Genomic DNA, 12,749 nt, shown 5'->3' on the forward strand with positions numbered 1-12,749 from the left:
CTTAAAGTAGTACTCACCATTCCAACCATATTTTTAACAGCCTTCGGCCAGCAGATTATAAGAAAAAGAAAGAAAAAGAGAGAGAAAGAGACAGTTTAGACTCAAGCACAGGTTGTTATGCAACACGAGCTGATCACTGCTTTAGGAAGCGCCATACCGGCCTGAGGCTCTGACCGGGAGGGGAGAGGAGCAAGAGTCAGCAGGGACACACAGGAACATGAACAGCCACACCCAGACCAGAAGCACTCGGGGTCAAGGGGCTCAGGGTCAACCAGGTCCTGCCCTTCCTGCCAGGAGAGCAGCAGGGCAGGTCAGACTCAAGTGGGGAAGGGGCACAGTGGGTATGAACAGGCCACTCTGTAAACCAAAGTCCACAGTGACTCAGGAAGTGTCCACCAGCCACAGTGGGCGGGCCAGGACGGATATCAGGGAAGTCCCTGTGCTGCCACCGAAAGCAAGAAATTAAGCAACTAGACTCTGCCTTGTCCTGCAAGTGTAATTCTAACTTTCTCTCTTTAGAGCAAGACTTCTGGCCCACCGGGTTCACTTTAATGTGCAGCACTGCACAGTGTGGTCCTGATTCTGTGTAAAAGCAGATGTAACAAACTTACTACAAAATGAGTAGGAATTCAGTGAAGGAGCCAGACCACTGAGCTATGTTCAAATCCAGGCTGCAAACAGTCTCACATATGTGGAGGCTCCAGGCACCACAGATTTTCAGAGGTTAATTCTAACAGTAGGAGCTTGATTTCCATGTAGAAATATTTCTGCCTAAAGTGATACCTGCTGATAAATGTGTAATAATGCATGTTATTTTTTCAAATTATTATACTCAGGTGGACCAGAGAAAACTCTTCCGTGCTCTTCAGGGTTGCTGCTTCCTCCAGAAGCCCTCGTACCCATGGCTGTCATCCTGAGACTTGTGCCAGACCTTGTAGCCAGTAGGAAGATTAGAAGCTCTGAGAGTCAGCATCCTCCCGATACCTGAAGTAGATCTACACTGCCTCAATAGGAAGCACATTTTTAAAAACCTGCTAAGTGGTTCCTTGAAATAGAGCTGTTTGGGATGACTGCCTGCCTTAGTGGCTATTTTGTTTCAAGTGTAGTTCATACTTTGATCTGAGAATAAGTACTGGAGCACCTGGAGCCAGGCTGGCCCCACACCTGCCGGCTTCGGGAAGGTGGCTGTTTAACACTTGTCAGTCAGCGGGAAGAACGGGTGGGATGACAAGGTGCAGGAGGCCACTGAAGGGAGAGTTCAGAAAATGCCCTGCGATTACAGGTGACAGCAGCCCCTGGAGTGTCCTCTGAAGGCCCTTAAGCTCTTGGGATTCAGCGCCCCTCTGTGTCTAGCACATGCTTACTCCAGCTTTTGCCTCTTCCTTCTAATCACAAAGGCTGAAAAAAACAAGTGGACGACTTTACTTGCAAATCCCTATTCAGGGCCAAGTCACCCTCTTTCTAACGCGGCATGGTGCCCTCAGACCTGGGCTCAGCCGTCCTAGCTCGACTCACCCGGCTGATGAGCTGCTCGCCCGTCTCCGAGGCAGTGATGAGCTTGCAGAGGGCTTGGAGGGCAGGGTTGGGAAGACCTACACCGAGAAGAGGGAGATGGGTGTTACCCAGAGGGACCTCTGAACCCACAGTCCCGCTGCCTTCCCAGAGGAGAGCTCAGCTTTGGTGGCCTTCAGGACAGCCAGCCCTGCACGTCCATGTCTGACAGCAGAGAACGGGCTCCCAGAAAGGCAGGTTGGGGGCAAGCACCAGTCCTGACCCTACTGCAGTCCTCCAGGTGCAGGGTCACATTTCCAGAACCCCGTCTCAGCTACTCCGGCAGCATCACCCACTGAGTGATGCACAAAGGGCAGCCCTGAGCTTCTGCACCCACTTCACCTGGGGAGGCTGCATGGCTCTCAGATCCAAAGCTGCTGATTAAATATTAACAGGGGCTGCTATTCACCCACCATTACCTCAGGAAGAGGGAGAGCCAGGGCAGTACCCTATGGCAAAGAATGCCTTGCCATTGCCAATCAAACGGTCAGGTCAAGAGCACTAGTTTCCTCTAAATCAGAAGTCTGTGTCCGGGACTCGGCCATTTCTCAACACTCTCCTTCCCAGCGATGAGACCCGGCATCCTGGTGAGTGCAGGGGCCACGGCCACTGACCCCTCTGCCCAAGCGGTCAGTCAGCCCCTCCTGCCCAAGCTCACCCAGCAGGGACTGGATGGTGCTGCTGCATTGCTGCAGCCGGTCGCCTGGGTCAGAGGTTGGGAAGAAGACGGCTGCTGGCAGGCCACTGGCTGGGGGGTCCAGCCGGAAGCCCACGGCGGTGAGGAGGGCCTGCCAGCCGGGGATGCCACCCACTTTGTTCTCCACACTCTGCTGGGATGTGTACATGGCATTGCGCTGCCCGTTCTGAATGCGCTGCAGGGACTTCTCCACCTGGAAGGGGAAGGAAGGAGAGTGAGGCGCGGCTGTGCTCAGGGGCCAGCCCTGGTTTCTCCGAGTGGCTTTGTTATCTGTGAAGCCAGTGCAGGGCACCCGGGCCTGAGGACCATGACATTGCAGCAAACGGCCCGGCTTCTTGAAAGGGAGGCTGCAGAGGGGGAGGGATGTTATAATCAGCAAGCAAGGACTGGTGCAACACGGCAGAATTCTGCCCCTCCCCTAACCCACCTCCTCCTGCCCCAGGCTCTCCTCCACAGACACTAAAGTGATGTGTCTGAAAGCCAGTCTGAGGTCAGGAGCCTGCCCAAACCATACAAGACTACCCCTCATTAGAATAAACCTCAGACCTTCAAGACCCCCCATTCAGTGCCCCCTACACCAAACAGTGCCCATCCCAGGGCCCTGGCTGGCAAAACCTCTCCAACTCATCCTTCACCCCACAGCACTTGCCTCTGGGACCTGTACCTCCTCCAAGTGGCTCTCCCCACTTCCAGGGCCTAACCCAGTGCCTGGGACATGTGGGCTAAACACCTCAAGTAACTACAGTGTTCTCTCTCCCCATGAGCACTCCCTAGCACTCCCCACAGCCTCAGGCCTTGCCTGGCAGTTTTCTCTCTAGAGAACTTCAGTCCCTCCCGAGATGCTGCATGCCCTGGGGCACGTACGCCAGCACTGGAGGGACAGAGAGTCATTCCAAGATGTCACCTGACACTTTTCTTATAGTAGAATCTTGTTGCTGTGGGCGGACATCACAGGCAGCAAGAAATGAGTGTTCCTGGGTAAGATGGGTCCTAGCCAGCTGGCTGTCCATCAGGCTGGAAGGGCCTTGAAGACACTGCACACAGGGTCAAGGGGCACCGAGAGTGATTAGAAGGACGTAAGGGCTGGTGAACTTGACCCATGGCCTCTGCAGTCAAACCAGATGAAGCCGATAATGAAAACCCTTAAATGTGCCCCAGGAGCCTCAAGGCCAGATGGGGAGCCGCTGAGAGGCCTGGCTCTTCCTCCGCAGCTTTGTCTCGGAGAAGCAAACCAGACAGAGGGCAGTTTCGTTATCTACGGAAAGCAGTCTGGGGGCTGCTGCAAGAAAGAGGGTGACGGGCTGACGGGGACCTGAGAAGGGCCCCAGCGCTGAGCAACCTAAGGGCTCTATGCAGTTTCCAGGCACAGACAAAAAATTAGTGGATACAGTCTCCCCAAATCCTCAAAACATGGGGCACATCTACCCTGTGGCAGGCTGAGGGCTGCATTCAGTCCGGCCTGAGAACTATCAGCAGTTTCCAGGTTCCACATGCTCACCTGGAACCCCGTCCCCAGACTCTAAACTTCCCACTCCCGGGGCCCCTGTGGACCCGTCCCTGGGCCTGCCCTCGTACACACCCCTATCCTGTGAGGTGGCCATGGGGCAGATGTTTGCATCGAGTTTGGAAAGAGCTTGGATGTGGTGTGGGCTCCTGGCGAGGACTGGGCTGGTCTTTCTGGCACAGAACTCCAAGGAGGTTAAGAATTCTAAATTATTTGAAACTGCTTTCCAGGTTGTCAAGGTGAAGCAAGGTTTATATCACTAGTTCTTGGCATTATGTGTAACTTTTAAACGTGTACAAAATGTCATGGGCCGGCCATTTGTACTCTCACCCACGTCCTGCAAAGATCGGGGCTGGCCAAGGTCGTCAGGCTCAGATGATTCTTCCAACTAAATTTAGGGGAAAGCCAGTGCCATCTGACTATAAAACACCATCTCAGCTACTGGAATGCTATTATGTGCCAGCTACTCACCTTTCCTCTAATCCTCGCAATAACCTTGAAAAGTTAAAGTTTGATCCCTGCTTCCAGATGAGGAAATTGAGGCTCAGGATGCTAAGATGACTTGCCTAAAGCCACATGGCCCAGAAATGGTTGTGCAGGCCCCTGCTCCAGGTCACTGCTCGGGTGTCCCTCCCCAGGGTCTTGGCGAGGACTGCTGTAGCCATCTGTGTGACATCACACTTTATGCCCACCACCTGGACCAACTGGCTTGACCCACAGGCGTATGGGGACAATGTCCCCTCCACCTACTCGTATGTCCTGGTGCTATGGAAACCATTCAGCCTCCCCTGTGCATTTCTGGCAGCCTCTGCTCCACGGGAGCCTGGGTGAGGGCTCCCCAGTCCCTTACCAGGTGCAGCAGCACTCGCAGGGCATCCCGCGCACGCTCCGGGTGCTGCAGGACCTCCGTGAGGGCCTGGCCCACGAGCGAGGAGGGGCTGTTCAGCTTCACGTCACTCCCGATGAGCATGAACCCTGTGGAGAGCACAGAGGGAACCTCAGAGCCTGTTGTCACCTCAGCGGGGTTGGCTCCACAGCTCACCCATTCCGCAGTCACCCAGCAGAAAGGGGCTGCCAGGACAGCTGCTCTGTGGGCTGGACTGTGGAGCATTCCACTCACGGGGACAGTCTGTCACCCCTCAGTCCCCTCCCTTTTTAGAGTCAATACTGCTCCGTAGGTGTGCGTGCCGCTTGCAGTGATCGGTGCTCAGGAAACTGCCACTACTTTTCCATGCGCTGCGAGCAGAGGAGGGAACGGATGTCCTGGGCCACCATTCCTGGCTTGGCCACCATCTCAAGGAATGATGTGCTTTGTTTTCCTGCAAGTACAACTGTGTGTGTCTGGTACATGCCCAGGGATGGGGGGCAGGTGTGCCCGAGTCCTTGGGGCCCTGGACGAGAGGGCAAGAGGTACTCCTCCATGCCCTGACTGGTTTGGCTCAGTGGATAGAGCATTGGCCTGCGGACTGAAAGATCCCAGGTTCGATTCCGGTCAAGGTTGTGAGCACAGTATTCCTCCAGCTGTAAGAATGAGCAGCTGAGCCAGGCTGGAAAGGGCCACACATCCACCTAGATCCTGTGCCTCTTCCCTCAGCAGCTCTGTGAGGACGGCTGGAGGAGGCACAGACGGCGCAGTCTCCTTAAGCCACCAAGCAGCGTTAGGCCAACCTGCCCCCAAATGGAGAGAGAGGGCTTTCTAAAAGAATGAGTGAAAAAAAGAATGAATGAGCCAAAGCCGGTTTTAAGGGCAATGGGATAGCATCATTAAACATCATTTTCCCCAGAACACAGTTGTGACTTTAAATTATCTGTCACTAAAACTAAACAAAAATGCCATGTCCCTAAGTACACTGGGAAGCCAGGGAGGGGCTTGCACGGAGGGATAGGGGACGTGTCAGGAGTAACTGACTAAGCACAGGGACCGGGTTCCCACGAACCCTGCGGTATGTGCTGTGGGGCTGTGCCGGGCAAAGGCCCTGCTGACTGCTGACTGCTGGAGTGCTGAGATCTCCGTGACTGCGTGAGAACCACCAGCACTGCCTCTGATCTCGGCATCTGGCGGCAGAAGTAGCTCAACAGTGTAGCCAGGCCCCACCCCAGTGCCTGCCTGCCCACCCATGAGGTGAGGGCCGCCAAAGACCAGGCCTGTTGGACCAACTAAATGTTTCTCTCTGGCCACAGAATAGGATAGATTCTACATAGTTTTTTGATGCCTTAAAAAAAACAAAACACTACAGCTGCGTGTGCTAGTGATGTAAACAGATGTTTCTGTTTATCAACATAGCTCATCCGCCTGGCACCACAGCACAGCTCTGCACCCGGGGCCCCTGCAGGCTCCTCGTTTGCTGGCCGGCTGGGCGTGGGAACACCATGGCCCCACTTCAGGGCTTACCCAACTTCAGAAAATGACACCAAAAACATTGGCACATGTCAACTGGATTGATTCTGGAGGAAAAGTAAGTTGAAGGCCATTGTGTTCCCAACTTGTAAATATATCCATAGATGGTACATTTTTGGCCATTGAAACAAAATATAAATGTTTGGAAATAGTATGTTTGATGTTCCTCTGCTTCTCAAGGTTTAAGACACTGCTTTATGGGTCAATACTGTCCCCATTGGTGTAGGGGCCAATTCTGAGAGACCACCACGGACTGAAGGTCATGAATTGTGTCAGCAAAACCAGCGCAGCTGGGTGAAAGGCTGGTGGGAGAATGGCCGAAGTTGGGTTTGGATCGCAGCCTATCAGGGAGGGTATAGGGGCGTTCACAGGGACCCTGAAGGATGAAGATCATCATATGGAGCTGAGAGGCAGAGTCCCTCGTCCCCCCTCCTATGACCAGCTGTCATAGGGAACATTCTCCCTTCACCCCTTGCGGCAGGCCCCCTCAGAACGTGCAGTGCTTCACGCATCATAAGACATTCAGCCCACTCCTCACAGATCATCTCAAACGTGGGCAGGGAGTTCCTAGCATCACCACCATCTTCATGTTACCATGGAGCTTCAGAGAGGGTTAGGAACCTGTCTCAGGTCACACAGCCTGGCTGCAGAGCTAAATCAAACCCAAGTCTTCCGAATACCAAATCTAGGGTCTTTCTACCTCACCACTCTTCTACAGTCGTGGGATTCTACACAAGGCTGCCATCAAGTGGGCCATTCAGTAAACACCCCAGGAGTTTTACACGCACACTCTGATGGGAAACTTCCGCTCCCTGATCCAAGGACTATTTTAATGCCCTGGTAGCAAAAGACTGACTTGGCAGAGGGAAAATCTCAGCAAAGGAGGCTCCCCCAGAATCTTCCCATCCGCCTTTCCCAGTGCCCCGCCCCGCCCTCCCAGGCTGTGAGGACCGACCTGGGGAGGCCCCTGACAGAGGTGCCAGCTGGGGGCCCTGCGCTCACCTGCCCAGTTGGAGGGGTGCGAGAAGGCCTTGCTGCTCTGCACCACCTTCATGGCCTCTCCCAGGGCAGCGCTGGCTTTCAGGCAAAAAAGAAGGCGTGGAGAAACATCTTGGAAGCAGCCACGGGCACAGGCCACAGAGACACGAGGACACACTGCGCACCCGCAGCCAGGAAGGCCCGTGTCAGCGCGATGACCCCATCGGCTGTGACTTTGCCGTTGGACTCCTGCGAGGAGCCGAGGACCACCAGCTTCACCGGCAGGCGCAGGTCCAGGATGTCGGCGGCTGTGAGCAGCAGCTCCTGCAGGGGCGGGCAATCCGAAATGCTCTCCCCATCGCTGGCGTCGTCCTGCACCCGCAGGGACTCGGGGATGGTGTAGGGGTGGCCGAAGGAGCTCTTGCTGCTGGCAGGGTTGCCATCCACACTGGGTGTGAGGACCAAGGCCGAGAGTTTCCAAGAAATGTGGGTGGCAAAGTGGACACACTCGGCCTGGGTCAGGGCACTCATGACGCGCTCTTTGGTGGCCACGCTGCCCACCAGGGGCTGGCAGCCCAGCAGCTCCGACACCATGTAGGCTTCCTCTTCGGCTGATGGCATCGGCCCCCACAGCCACCTGTCCATCACCGCTGACGGGAGCTTCGGGTTGCCAATGACGGCAGCCATGGAGGTGGAGCTGGAGTAGGTGGGCGGGGTTTTCCTCAGGTGAGACTGGGAGGGAGGAAGGACAAGCAAACCACTGTCAGCCAGGCCGGCTTCTCAGGAGCCAGGGAAGGCCAGCTCTCCTGTCAGGATGGGTCTACCCTGGCGCCACCTGTTCTCCCGATAACCTTCGCTCTGATTTTCACACCTACTGACGAGGGGATGTCTTACTGGACATCACACCCGCTATGACAAGCTCTTGGAAATATCAGGACTGGGGGTGGGAGAGGTGTTCATAGGACAGAACATGTCGGAGGCGAGGGTCTGGGGTGCCTGCCTGCCCTGAGCCTCACCCCTACAGGCTCTCCCTGTGCACCCCTAAGGGGAAACCCACTCCTGATGAGTCAGGGCGTAGGGTGGCTTTGTTTACAAAGCAAGTCAAACTCGGGAGACAGGGCCAAATTAAGTCCTTCAGAGACACGGCATACTGAAAGATTATAGTTCCCCTCCACAGTGTGTGTTGCAAAATAAAGACAGCACTGAATTATAAAATCAGCAAGAAGAAGTCCAACGAAGTTCTGATTTTCCTGCCATGATGTCTTTTGGGGCTTTCTGGAAAACATCACATTATTTCAAAATAACTGTTTTGGAGTCTACACTTGGGGATGCCTTAAACTTTGGGTAGAGAAATGCCGATTGGGTGCCTGTCAGGAGATAGGACTCTTCCATCCCCTCGCGACGTTGGCAAACAGCCAGCTCACTGTTGTCACCGGTAGGAAGCTCTCTCAGCAGAGGCCACCTCTGGTCCCAGTGCTCCTGGCAGCAGGTGCAGGGAGCCTGCCTGTGGAGCAGCATCCGACCAGGCCAGCTCACTTCCCATCTGGGATTGTCAACCAAGGGCAGAAGAAAAACTCAGAGAAAATAATTTCCTTCACTCAGAACTAATTCTGTCCCATGAGTAAGGTATGATTCAGCAACAAAAATAGCCAAACTAAGACCTCCAAAACCCCGTGAAGCAAAAATGTTGTGGTTTATACCATGCCAATGACCAAGGCCAACAGAGCCTGGTCAGGCAGGTCCCCTAGGGGCCACCTGCACCCTGGGCCTGGGGTCTGGGTGTTTCAACCTGCAGACACTCCCCCAACAGGCGGCCCATCTGACCAAGACCCACCTGGTGGTCTCAGGGGCTCTGAGAGCAGTTGGCAGCTGGAGGGCATTTAAGTTTGAAGCTGAGCAATTCATTCAGGTCCTGGTGGTAATGACAGGGGAGTGGGGAGCATCAGGCCATGAAGGGCCAGAAGGAAGCCCGGGTTTCAGGGTCTCAGTTTGGAAAAGGGAGAGATTCAGGGTTGGCTGAAAAGGCTCCCTAATCAGGTGGGCAGGGCCAGGGTGGCTGTCGGGTGAGACCTCTGACTGGATGGCCCACTGTCGCTCCCTGATTTTCACAAGGGTTTCTTCCCATGCTGACTTTTTTGATGAATGAAACCCAAGTCCCTTCCTGTCCCCTGAAAGCTGCCTTTGTTTCCAGTTCTTTGGTTGGCCAATGGCGCTCTTTTTCCACTTACACTCATCTTGTCCACCATTGCGGCCCGTGGCCCTCTGCTGGGCAGCTGAAGGGTGGGATGAGCAAGGCACTCGGGTACTCGGCCTGTGGCCTCCAGCCTGGCCTAGTGCCTCTGAGTAGCTTGCAACCCTAATGTCACAGCAGAGAAATTGAAAGAGAAACGACCCATATCATGGCTTCCTGAAGTAGCAAAGAACCGTCAGGGGTCAGGAGGGCTGTGCCCCTGCCTTTGGACAGATCTGCAGTCACCCTACCCACCTGCAAGCTATGCAATCGGCTGTTTGAAGAAGTCACATCCTATCACTTCAGACCCCAGTCTGGCCAAAGACGCCTCGCGGACCTGAGAGCGTGGCCCCCACGGCCTGCCAGAGCCTACCTTGGCCTGCGGGCCGAGGGCGCGGATGGACGGGACGGCGATGAGGGCGAAGCGCTCATACAGGTACTCGTTGGAGGAGCTTCCTTTCAGGAGGGCGAAAGGGATGAGGTAGAGCTCCCCCTCCAGAACCAGGACCAGCTGCCGGTGCCGTCCCACGGGGCCGCTGGAGTGCATCAGGCCCTGCAGAGCAAGCACGGAGGCTGACACGGGGCCTGGCAGGGCCGGGCTCCCACACGCCAGGCCAGCCCTGAGCCGGGGCTGAGACGGGCCCGGAGGACCAGGCACACTGAACAGCCACACGGTTGCATGGGCGCTGGGTTGGGCACTGCTCACAGCAGCATCACCACGTGGGCTTCCTTTCTCTACGGGTGTATTTCTTTCCAAAAGAACTGCGGACGGAGACCAAGGCTGTATGAACCTTGATAAACTAAGAAGAAACAACTGGGACACTGGGCTGGGGCTGAGGTGAATAAGGAGATGGAGACTTGCCAGGACTTGGTGAACTGAGAGGAAAGGGAAAGGTCCTGAAATGCTGGCCTGGGAGATGGGGGGACTTTTCTCTGAACTGCGTATCCCCCCTGGGACAGTGCCTCGTAGATGCTACTGAGCTGGCACATGCCTACAGCCCTGGGCGGGGGCCGGGCTGGGACCTGTCCAGGCAGCAAGGCAGCAGGCGGTGACGGCAGAGCGGCCTGTGGGCAGACGGGTCGCACGCAGAATGACAGCTCCGTTAAAAGGCAGAGGGAAGCTGACTGAATGCGTTGGGAAGGATGCCCTGGAAACCATCTCCGAATTCTGCCTCCAGCAGGTGCGAGCATTGCCCTTGTACAGAAAGATTAGCTATAATCCAATGTGAACTTGAAGAAAGGAAATAAAGCGACATCTCTATCCAAATTCATGTCACCTGTTAGATGAAAACGGAGGGACGATTCAAGGAAACGCTACTCTGCACCTCCACCTGTCAGTCTAGAAGGGGTATCTGCTGGCTTCTTAAGTCCTGGGTTTGAAAGATAAAAGGGTTCGGCGTCAGCCCTGCACCTGCAACTAACAGTCCCACAAATTCCAGCCAAGACTCGCCGCTCTGACCTCTGAAATCTCTACAATGAACCTTTTGAAGTGGAACCAGACAAGAAGGCCAGGTGTCCTACAGACTGCCTGTCCCCCAGGAAGCACCCTTCTCCACAGCAGGCTGGGACCCCGCCTGTCACAGCGTGAGCCCACTGCCTGGAGAGCTGGCGGGGACGGGACCAGGTGGACGGGAAGGGCAGGGGCAGCAGCGCGCAGACAGGACAGGCAACGGCCTGGTCTTTGCAGAGGGGAGAGTTGCTCCTTTACACGGGTGGGCAGTGAGCACCGGAAGTGGCTCTGCGTGGCTGTTGGTTCACGGCCTCGGCCTCTGAGATACACTGGGTTCCCACAGCCCGTTCTCCTGTCAGGTGGGCAGGTGCTGAGCTTTCTCCACAGAGGCCCCTGCGGGGAAGGGGGCGGGCCCTCCTGCCAGTGGCCTAGGTCAGTGGTGTGTGTGTGAGGGCATCCAGGGGGAGCCCAGACATGGCCCCTCTGTGACCTCGCAGTCTTCATGTGGCAATACCTTCCCAGTGCTCTGTCTGCGTGGAAACCAGTGCGCTCGGCAGGCCTCTTCCCAGGGCGCCTGGACGCCCCTGCTCAAACAGGACTTTCTAAGGTAGAGGAGCCTTTTCTGTGATGCTCTGCAGAGTCCTGGCTCATGGGTGGATGGATACAGTTTCAGCAAATATCACACACAGTAGCCCCCCATTATCCATGGGGGCTACAGTCCAGGAACCCCAAAGGATGCCTGAAACCACGTATGATACCGAACCCTACATGTTCTATGTTTTTCCAATGCATACATGCCTATGATATAGTTTAATTTATAAACTAGGCACAGCCAGATATTAACAATAACTAATGATAAAATAGAGCAATTACAACAATAAACTGTAATAAAAGTTATGTGAACGTAGCATTAAGTAGAATAAGGGTTGCTTGAACACAGGCACTGTGATGCCGTGACCATCCATCTGACAACGCAGACCACTGCTATGTGACCAATGGGCGGGTAGCACACAGTGTGTCAACATTGGACAAAGGATCATCCCCATCCTGGGAGGGACGGAGTGAGATTTCATCACCACACTCAGAAGGTGTGCAATTTAAAACTTACAAATGGTTTATTTCTGGAATTTTTTATTTAATATTTTCCAGACCATGGTTGACTATAGGTACCTGAAACTGCAGAAAGCAAGGGGGAGACTCCTGGACCTGTTGTAACTCTCAAACCATGACTAAAATCTACCAAGATTTGAGACACTATTTCAACCAGAAATGCGAAAGTAAAAATTCAGGCCACTCAACTGTATCCTTTGCCAACCAAACAGCCCACCCCTGGCCGGCCTGGAGCACCACGGGGTGGGGGGGTGCGGAACTGAGTGCCGGAGAAGCATGACCAACAGCCACTCAGAGTCTGCAGGAACCAACAGCCGAACTGGCCAAAGGGCTGCTCACGCGGCAGGAATCTTCGTGCAATGGGGCCCTCTCCCCTCTGGGCTGACCTCATCCAATGAGCCCATGCACCTTCAATGGCAGGAGGGCCTCGGTGCCCCTGGAACCTGCCAGGTGAGGCTGAGATAGAGCCAGAACGCAGATGACTCTCACCCAGTCTCACTCACCTGGGTGAGAGCGCGGTTCACCTCGTGGGAACTTGCTGGCTAGTGGAGCTCTCACCACTGGTTTCAGTGGTACAGATGGCTGATAAGTAATTGCCTCCATTGTTCCTTCTCCTGGTCAGCTGTGGAAATGCCTGCTGTCCTTGGGTGATGTTTGTCCTCATTTGAATATTACTACACATCTTAAACAGAGTCAGTCAGATAGCCTGGCGGTGGGGCTGCCGGGCTCAGGGCCTCATCTTCCCTTCCATCCTGTGGAGTAGGTCTGGCTGTTTCCATGGACAGGCATTCCCTGACTCTCCGAACCCTCAGGCTATTTAGAAAACAGGCA

The 12,749-nt window shown here is 54.9% G+C and overlaps 1 protein-coding gene across 1 annotated transcript in view; it reads right to left on the reverse strand.

The window, feature by feature from the left end:
- Positions 1–12,749, reverse strand: part of TTC28 (tetratricopeptide repeat domain 28) — a 394,102-nt gene that overhangs the window by 7,181 nt on the left and 374,172 nt on the right. Inside the window, 7 exon segments of the mRNA XM_015562870.1 lie at positions 18–41; positions 1,516–1,592; positions 2,210–2,441; positions 4,603–4,727; positions 7,153–7,236; positions 7,239–7,860; positions 9,732–9,911. Coding sequence (XP_015418356.1) covers positions 18–41; positions 1,516–1,592; positions 2,210–2,441; positions 4,603–4,727; positions 7,153–7,236; positions 7,239–7,860; positions 9,732–9,911 — 1,344 coding nt within the window.

Source organism: Myotis davidii, unplaced genomic scaffold (genome assembly GCF_000327345.1).
Source record: "Myotis davidii unplaced genomic scaffold, ASM32734v1 scaffold478, whole genome shotgun sequence".
Classification (NCBI taxonomy): Eukaryota; Metazoa; Chordata; class Mammalia; order Chiroptera; family Vespertilionidae; genus Myotis; species Myotis davidii.